The sequence below is a fragment of the Mesitornis unicolor genome, unplaced genomic scaffold (genome assembly GCF_000695765.1).
Source record: "Mesitornis unicolor isolate BGI_N332 unplaced genomic scaffold, ASM69576v1 scaffold715, whole genome shotgun sequence".
NCBI classification, from domain to species: Eukaryota; Metazoa; Chordata; class Aves; order Mesitornithiformes; family Mesitornithidae; genus Mesitornis; species Mesitornis unicolor.
This window is the reverse complement of record NW_010183249.1, coordinates 118,263-127,998: the sequence shown is the minus strand read 5'-3', so window position 1 is coordinate 127,998 and position 9,736 is coordinate 118,263. Positions and strand designations below refer to the sequence as shown.

General features: G+C 48.7%; 1 protein-coding gene across 1 annotated transcript; it reads right to left on the bottom strand.

Moving 5' to 3' along the window:
- Positions 1–1,921: 1,921 nt before the first annotated feature.
- On the bottom strand, positions 1,922–9,491 carry THNSL2 (threonine synthase-like 2 (S. cerevisiae)). The gene is made up of 8 exons (XM_010184040.1): positions 9,261–9,491; positions 8,408–8,602; positions 7,983–8,135; positions 7,078–7,308; positions 6,068–6,216; positions 3,324–3,449; positions 2,273–2,412; positions 1,922–2,153 (listed from the first exon to the last, which is right to left on the bottom strand). Exons 1-8 carry the CDS (start codon positions 9,481–9,483, stop codon positions 1,922–1,924), a joined length of 1,449 nt encoding a protein of 482 aa, XP_010182342.1. The 5' UTR covers positions 9,484–9,491.
- Positions 9,492–9,736: the final 245 nt, after the last annotated feature.

Below are 9,736 nucleotides of genomic sequence, written 5' to 3'. Positions count from 1 at the left end.
GTGTTTGAGAATTACATCCCTTTTAACTCCTCACAGGCATCATCTGTGATCTTCCTGTAGCAAGGCTGGATCCTGGATCCTTTACTCATCCACCTGCTTCAAGACGGGAGCGTGGGGATGTATTTGCCACTCTTTCTACTTGCAAAACACACCAGGGCTTCGGCAGGCTGCAAGCCCAGCACCCCTCACCCTGTTTATCCTGGTGCTTCCCAGCCAGGGGTCCAGGTCTGGCCCCTCATCCTCCTGCCTCAGTCCCAGCCAGCAAGCTGGATTTGTAACCTCTCACTTGGATGCGAAGCTGGGTGCAATTTCAGACCTCTCCCCACTTGCAGGGTGTCTTAAGCGATGATTAAGAGCTAAATTACAGCTGGGCATCCATCCCTGGCTGAGAACCGCAAGATTTGGGGAGGCAGCTATTAAAGGCAGTGGAGTTGAACAAGCACAATGTGTGCATCAACGAAAGAGGCAGCCGATCATGGGGGTCAAATGCGATCAGGGCGTTTCTCATCAACATCACCAGTGACTTGGCTGTGCTGCCCTGCAGTGCAAAGCCATCCTTTGGGGCAAGGTTATTCCTGAGGATGAGGCTGCGTTGCTGCTTAAATAAGAGGTATTTAGCTCTTAAAGAGAGGTGAATGATGGCTTCATGAAGCATCAGACCTTCCCTGGACCCCATCATCATTTTCCTCCCAACTGCTTGATTCATGCAACCAGAAGAGCCGTTAGCATCAAAAACATCCAGCATCCAAGCGCTGTGGAGTTTTTTTGCATCATTTTCAACTAAGCCGTTTCCCTCATCCCTGTTAATTGGGATGGGGCAGCTTCAGCTCCACCCCTGCAGGGTTTCGGTGGGATGGAAGAAGGTGGCGCAGGGCCGGCTGTGCCAGGGGGAGCTGAGGAAAAGGCTGCCCAGGTGCCAGCAAGCTTCCCACTCTTCCCGCACATTCTGCAACATCCCATGCTGATTCCCTTCACAGAATTTACTCTTACCCTGCTAAATGCCACTAAACCTTCAAATTAATCCTCCCATTACAGGACTTCCTTTGATGTCAAAGGGGGATTTTTTTTTATGGCAAAGGGGGATTTTTCCTCCTTCGTGTAATTATTTCTATTATTTACCCCCCCTGTTTTTAGGCACAAGAGATTCCTGCCAGATGCATGACTTGTGGAGGCAGCTCCCACACAAGGTATTTATATATTTATATGTATATGATGGGAACGTGGTATTGAAAGACCTGAAATTTCAGGCAGAAGATAAGGGGAATTTCCCATTTCCTATTTCTTTCGGTGGAAGGTGCCCAGGAAGAGTCTGCAGCAGAACTGGGACCAAAAGCTGCAATATACGGCGCTGGAAAGAAGACCCTAAAGATAAACTTGTCCAGGGAAAACTTCTGCTATTTAACACTGTCACTGTGCAAGTTTCAATGCCTGGGAATGATCCCTGGTGCTGCTTAAATTACAGAGATGGGTAAAGCGGATCCACTCCAGCTGTCCATGTATTTCCCATTCAGCATTTCAGGTGCTACTGGGATCACTGGGCTGAACATCCCAGTGTGGGGCCAGAATCGCTGGGTAATGCTCAGGAAGCTGGCAGCTGTGGGTAGTGCTAAGGGAGCTTTCTGTAATAGCTACTAATGATGGAACAGGTGCATTTATTCAGAGTTTCAATCAAGTTTTATGAATTACTAGGAAAAGGGGATACAATTGCAGAGCTCTCTACTGAAACTGTTATGAAATAGTCAATGTAATTCAATGCCAAAGTGTGTTCTTGTTAATAATTAATTGCATAGAAAGTGTAGGCTCCTCTCCCAGCATAACACAGAGCTCTCTTGGGAATGCAAGATGTGCCCTGGGAGCTGTCATTGAGCTGCACCCTGGTAGCTGAGGTCTGGGTGGTGACTCCATGCCCAGTGATCCCCCACTATCCCAGGGGGACCGACTGACCCCCCTGTGCCTTCCATTGCTGTGCTGCAGCTTCGATCCGCTCCCGGAGCACCTGTGCCCAGTCCTGCCCCCGCTCCAGGGGAGTGGACCTGGTCTCCATCGCTGTTAAGGCAGTGATTTCAGCAGGGAGCTGGGGAACCAGGCCGGCTTGGAGCAGGGCGTCCTGAAATTTGGCTGCAGAGGCTGGAGCTAAGCAACACCGGGGGGTGCTGAAAAGGAAAGAAAAGCAAGAAAACTTTTGATGTGAGTCTTGAGCTGGAGATGCAGCAGGAGCAAAGGGAGAAGTGATGCTTTGGTTCCCAACACTCCCAACTACAGCTGGACTTACCCATCTGGATTTGAGTAGTGGTAGTGAGCAGCCACGGCGGAGTGAGGGCACAGCAGGTAGCGGTTTTCCTCCCAGCAGCACTGCATGGCTCTCACAATGTCCTTGTCAGAGGCTGAGCACGAGCGCAGGGTCTCAGAGAGCTGCAGCACCGGGGGAAATGGGAAGGTTTGCACAGGGCATCACCACCTCAGGCATTCCCAGCTGGGCTTGTGCCATGGGCACTGAGAAACACAGCTCAAAATATGGAGGCTGGAGGATGGGATTCCCCAGGGACTGAAGGAAAAGGGGTTGCTGCTGCAGCTGGAGGATGAGAGACTGCTGGAAATGGCCACAGGACTGGAGTGGGAGCAAGGGATTTCCATCCTGAGATGCTGGGAGCGTGGTGGAGAGGAGCTGAGAGTCAGCTCCTCAGCTCTGCGCTGCTATTTGCATGCTCTGAGGGAGTTTCTGAGAGCTTGTAAAACCCACCTCAGTGTAATAGCTCTTCTTTCTTCTCATAATGCAGTTTTTTTAGTATTTATTTTACTGCTGCTCAAGGAATGGGTGCCGGGTAAAGGATGCTCAGAGTGGGACAGCGCATATTAGATGGGAAGAGGCAGGACTTTGCACCTGGCCCAAAGAGCCTCACAATTCAAAAGTTTGGTTGTCTTTTGTATTTCTCTCTGCTTTGTGTCCATTTGCCACAACACTGAGGCTGAACTGTAGCACCAAACCCAGCAGACCCGCTCCCAAATGCTGCACGATGCTCTGGTGTATGGCAATCCCAGTGCTGAGGTGGCCAAGAAAGGGGTGGTTTCATTTCCTACTCAAATAATTGTAGGCATTTTTAAAATTAGTTTTGCAAAGAAAGAGGTTTCTTTCAAAATGCATAATTTAAAAGGGGTTTTTAACATCTCCATGCACACATATCAATAAATATCTCCTCTGGCCTCATGCTTAAAGTTTTGGGTTGGAAACTGTCCTCTATGATTTTTGTTATTCTGAAAATGAGTTGAAAACAATTGGTAAACCTCCTTACACACACATGGCACTGCGTGTTTGAGGAACTGACCTTTCTGTGCAAATCCTGTGGCAGCTTTATGCTTTTCGATACGCTGAATTGCTCCATCAGCGTCTTCGTCAGGCGGCTGTCAGAGCCTGAGAGCAGCCAGAGGATCCTCTCCATGTTGTAAGGCTCCTGGAATAACAAGGCAATAGGTGAACAGTGGAAATTCGAGTGTCTGTGAGCACCTGTGTGGATTCTCTGATGTCTAATTAGGGTTGAGGTCCTACTGCCACTTATTTCTGGGGTGGGCTTTTTGCCTCTCCCATGCACACCTACACCTACCAGTCTTGGGCAACACGATGTCTTTCAGACCTCTGACCTGTCAGAGCAGTCTGGCAGTGACCATCAGATTAAAAAAAAAACAACAACTAATGAAGGGACAACTGATAAATCAATGGTGTGGCCACATCTGTACAATCCCCTTGAGGAACCCAGGATAATAACACACTATGTACTTGAGAACCAGAAATATCCAGCTGTTTCCTCAGCATTGCAGCTGCTGCTGTGAGTCACCCAGCTCCCTGCAGGGGTGACTGTTAATCTTTATGAACACATAAAGCACATATAGGCCTGACTGGCCTCTCTGGCTATGGAGCAATCAGTGTTGCAACACTACAGCAAAACTCAGTGCAAGACCATACAGGAGGGTCCCAAACCAATTTCACCTCTCACTGCCTCATTCCTGCACACTCCTAAGTGTCAAGAAACATTAATCCAGGTGGTTTGGGGGAGATACCTTGCAGGGACAGACACAACAAGGGGCACCAACTACTGAGTCCTCATCACATCTCCTGGGCTCAAGTGCTGGTTTTGGATGAGTTCTTCATACCTTTTAGCAGCTGACAGTGACTGTGACCTTTTGTCTCTCCATTCTGTCCTGCCTCAGCGAGTCATCAGGACTTACTCAGCCTCTCGTGTCCTTATCTGGGTGGCTTATGGCCCTATTCCTGTTCTTCATCTTCCCACCATCATGTCTCAGGGCCCCCAGCCTGTAATCTTCAGTCTAGGCTGGGTGTAGCCTGCCCTTAGCTTTAGGCTATCCCCTGTTTTAGGCTGTCCTCTGCTTCCCAACCTCTCTGTCCTGAGAACCTACATGTTAGCGTGCCTGGACTTCAATGACCTGACATCCAGACCCCTTCACCCTCCATCCGTACCAGCCTCATGGTTTCCACTACATATTACTACGCTGGCACCAGTAAGTTGAACTGGGCCAGGACACTGGTGTAAGCACTGGCTTTGTCATTTAACTTATTAGCCAGCTCTCCGCTCTGGTTTTGTCCAATGCCACCAGAGTTGTCCAGGAGAACACTGAGGCCCACTTTGAGGTCATGCTGGAGACTGCTCCCAAGGAAAGTTTTGGCATGTGGACATGAGCTGCATGGTGCTTCCTGACCTCAGGGCCAGAGAACAGCTCCTGGTTGGCTTCAGGTACTGCAAAGACACAATGACTGCTGTCATCCTCCTGGAATTGCTCCTGGAAAGGCTTATCCACACTAGACTTTCTGCTTCATCTTCAACTCCTCAGTTAGTGTCTAACTGGGATGTTTTCTCTGCTTTAACTTGTCTGCAGAAAGGCAACCTAAAGAGGTTGTGCACTCTCCATCCTTCAAGGTTTCCAACACCTGACTGGACAAAGACCTGAGGAACCCAGGCTGACCTCAGGGCTGACCCTGCTTTGAGCAGGTCCCAACTAGAGACCTCCTGAAGTCCTCTCCAGCATGAATGATCTGTTGAGCTACGGAAATATTTGTGTGGATGCTTCAGATGGGAGCTGAACAATGGTGTCCCCTGCAGCCACAGAGAGGGATGTGCTCCTCAGGAATCTCTGGACATCATCTTGCCTGGCTACATTCCCTCATGATCCCAAAGTCTAGCACATGCTTAGGTGCCTCAGCAGACCAGTGTTACTGAAGGGACATGGGCCAAGAGAGGAGCCCAGCAACTCTTTGAGCTCTGAGGAGCCCCACAAATCCATGTCTCGTGAGGAAAGGCAAGCTTCAGACCACATCAGCCTGGTGATAGGGGCATAAGGACTTACTGGCTGCAGAGCTTGGCAATTCCTCTAGGCTTCTAGGTCCTCCCAATGTGTTTGAATGGCTTTTAGAAAATCTAGGTAACTTAAGGCCACAGTGATACACCACCAAGTGTTTCACACCTCGGTCATTTGTTTGAAAGCAGATCCAGTCCCTGTGGATCACAGGGTAGGTATGAAATGGGAGGTATTTGCTTCCAGGTGTTTGGTTTTGGTACCTCCATGACTTTATTTCTGAGGCCTTTGCCTGCCTGCTGAGACTTGTCTCACTCCGAGCAAACTGCAGATGGCCACAGATGAGGCATTTCTTCTGGGCTTCCCTACCTTCCTCCTGGTCTCTTCTCTTGCTCCTGGTGGAGCTCTTCAGAAGCATCGACAAATCTCTTGAGACAGATGGGATTTATAATTTTTTAAGTGTCACATTTTGAGAAAATCTCCCTCTCTTGCTAACCTTGCACATACTGAAACCCAGCATTTAACAGTGAAGGCTGTAAAGTCAGGGCCTGCAAACTGAAGAAGAAGGTGTTTGATCTATCTCAGCTCAGCAGTCTGCAGCACAAATGCTCAATGTAAGTCACACCTCTTAATGCATCACCAAGAGGCATTGACAGGGGCTGAATTATGCACTCATAAACCAGGCAGAACAGAGTACAAGGGGAAAATATTTTAAAATACACAAGATTTGGTATTTTCTCATTTTGACCAATTCATTACATACCTGAATATCCATGGCTGATGCTAAGGTAGCCTTCACGCTCTCTGAGAGTGAGAAATCTCCATGTTGAACAGTCCTATGAATGATGTCATTGCTGTTAACCACAGCAACAAGTCGAATTGGGAGACCCATTTTCTGGGCAATACAGCCAGCTAGAAAAGAAGTGAAAAAATACATATGTACTTGATGTAGAAATATTCAAAGGAGATTTAGCAATGAAGCCACTATACAAATTGGTTGTGCATACAAAAGCAGACATAAACAACATTCCCTAATGGACTCTGAGATATTTGTCTTTAACGTTTCAGTAGAGCACCGGATTATAAAATCCAGGGATGCAATGCTCCACCTGTGATGAGACACTGACCCTTCGGCATCTTCACATTTGAAGATGGATGGGGCAGGAAATCGAGAGGTCAGGTAGCTGCCATTCAAGCAAGAGAGATGAAGCTTTCGGGCTATTGCACCTTCTTAATACTGCCTCAGATGGGCAGCCTGGAAATGCAATGAATGCCATTGAGTCCATCAAATCCTTTATCACTTTCATAAGACGGTTGTTTGCCTATTTTGGGATGGAGACAATAGAGGACTCACATTTAGAAGGCCAGATGATGCAATTAGGGGTGATTCTCTTGACTGTGTACTACATGCAAACCAGAGTAGGGCCAGGCAGGACTTCACACCTCTGTTAATGTCTCACTTAGGAAATCAAGTCACAATATTTTCCCTCTTTTCTAAATCAAACACATTCTGTCCTCTTCTAATGTGCGCATCCTCAAGATAGCTACAGTCATCATCAAAGGGTGGTTTGGGATTTTCTGCACCTTGCATCAGTAACACCTAAATGAGTAATAACCATACATGAGTAATAAAATATAAGTGGTTCTGAAGAAATCCTACCAGCGAGTGGGTGTTTTAATAAATAGCAATACCCAGTATCTGCAAAATGCTTTTAGTCCATAGGTCACAGCAGTCTCTCTCTTCCCTACCTAACCTATCTTTTTTCCCTTCACCTGTGATATTTCCTCCTCCTCCTGTTGGCACAACAATTTCCACCATGGGCAGCGGGGTGGTATCCAGGGATGGGGCGCACTGAAAGTAAGCGTAGAAGTGGTGAGCAATCTGCACCATAATCCTAGACCAATTGACTGAATTCAGACTCATCAGATTGTGTTTTCTGGCAAAATCGACATCAGCGAACAGGTCCTTGATGGGCTCATCGATTTCATCACTGTTCCCATGAGCTGTCAAAAGGAGAAAGGAAAGATTAGATCTGCCAACATCAGCACATCAGGCACTAGGTATTTCTGCTCAGAGGTAGGGTCAGTCTCAAGCCCTGGACTTTGCTGTGGCCAGGGGTGTCTTAAACTGCCCATTTGCCCCAGGGGCTGTACGATTTGGGGGTTGAGTAGCACCACATGGATGCCAGGTGGTCTCTGTAGACATTAGACTCTGGAATTTTGTTTATGTCAAGTATAAATTTGTCAGGACAGCAAACACTTGCACCCCCTGTGATACACCAAGGTGAGGCCCAGCTGATCAGAGGAGTCCATGGGACAGCTCAAGCACCCCGTGGTGATCCCCACCATGGGGACAGCACAGTGGAAGGGGATGGACCACCCATAAATGTGAAGGGACAAAGGAAAGGGGACTCAATCCTTTTAGTGACAAGAAATGGTGCTGAATTCAGTGCAGCTAAACATCAACTGCCTGCATGGAGGCAGCTCTGACCTCTGGCCAGGAGAAAAGGAAGCCTTGAACCACTTGGCCATCAAACTGGGGACATTTAGTACAGGCTCCTCTTAGCCACGTCTGGGTACAGTGACCATGATGGCAAGCAGCAGCCCTCTAAGACCTTTAGGGTGGCGGTTTTGACACAGCAGGACCATAAAGTGGAGAGTCCAACAGCAATGCCAACCAGCAAAGACATGGACGTTGTCTTCAATGACAGTGGTCATCTGAAGCTCCTGTATCTGGGTGCAGAGTCCCTTGGGCAGCAGAACAAAGATGTCCATGTTCTTCTGCCCTCTCACGCTTTCGATGGCTGAGCTCCCTGTGTCCCCCGAAGTCCCTGTTTCAAAGTAAGAGAGAACCAAGAAATGCAAAAAAATTGATGCATCAGTCAAACCTGCATCACTGCACTTTAAGAAAAGGATGATGCAGAGATGCATCCATGAGATGTTTTTGTCTGGAGCAGCCACCCAGGCATTGCCTGGAGATCACTCACCAGCCACCCACAAGGCAATACCACCCAGGAGCATCCATGGGGAGGGCTGTGGGATGATGGCTCTCAAGGTAATGACTTGCCCAGAAGTTTTACCCTCCACAAAGAGTCATACTCACCCACCAGAATAGTGACGTGCTTCTGCTTTTTCTCCAAGAAATGCTGTAAAAACTGACCCGTGCAGGACAGGGACAGATCCTTAAATGCATAAGTAACCCCATGCCAGAGCTCCAAAATATTCAGCCCATCTTTCAGTCTGGACAGATGGACAACGTCCTTGTGTCTGAACCTGCTGAAGGCCCTGTCAATCAGGTCTAGAGAGAAAATAGTTGAAGAGACTGTTCAGTAAAGGAGTATTTTTCTGATGTTTCCTGCATCTATGCTCCTCATGCTCCTTGCAAGCTTTCTGCACAACCAAAGACTTTCAGTTGCTTGGACAGATATCCAACAAGCTATTCTTAGTTATGAGGAGTAAACAATCCCAGTTTTATTGTCTTCGATAGCTCTATATCAAGAGACCCCAGGAAACAACTGATACAATCAGAGCAAACTGTGTTAAAACATAAAATACAGGAAAACCAAATTTTATCATAACATGCCTCTGAGACAGAGGTTGTAGCTGCCCTCTGGTGGAAGTGATAGCTTTTCAATGATAAAAACATTTAAAATCAGATCTCGGGGAGAGTGTGAAGCAGCAGAAAGCCCAGGTGGGAGGGCGCATCTAGATTAGCATCAGCCATGGCTATTGCAGTCACCAGAATCCCTATTTGCACACAGGGGACACCTTTTCCAGAAGGTAACAAGCCCCAGCAAGGCGACAAAGAACAGCACACAGAAAGGAGCAGGCAATGGTGCAGCAGGCTCCATTCTCTGGGGTCTGTGAAGAGGATGGGGTGAAGGCAGACGCATCTGAACAGCCCAAAATCCTCATACACATCCCTGTGAGCATCTCCCCACGCAGCTGAGGCTCACCGTTGAGTGTGCTCCGCGGGACCAGCTCGGCTGCGATGAAGAGGGAGCACAGCTCCTTCACCAGGTCCCGGTAGGAGAGGCGGCTCCACCTCCGCAGGGTGTTCCCGTCCAGCGAGGGGATGCTCTGGGGCATGAAGAGGCCCCCGTCGGGTGCGTAGCCAGAAAAGAGGGCTCCCTCGAAGTCAATGGCCCCCGCACCTCCCCGCGTGCTGACGTACTCCATGGGTGCTGGGGAGGTACCACAGTCACCGCTGGGACCCTGGAGCATCCCACCCACTGGGAACAGCCCCGCATCCCAAGCTGACTCCCTCAAAAACTTCCCATGCGGATGGACAGAGCTCCCCAGGGAAGAAAACACATCCTCTCTAAAAAAATCACAGGGAGCTAGAGCAGGCGGGGCCAGTGGAGGGTACACAGCGTTCTACAGGTGGTGGAAATGCTGCCCGGGATTTGCACCGAGGTGGCCGGAGACTCCT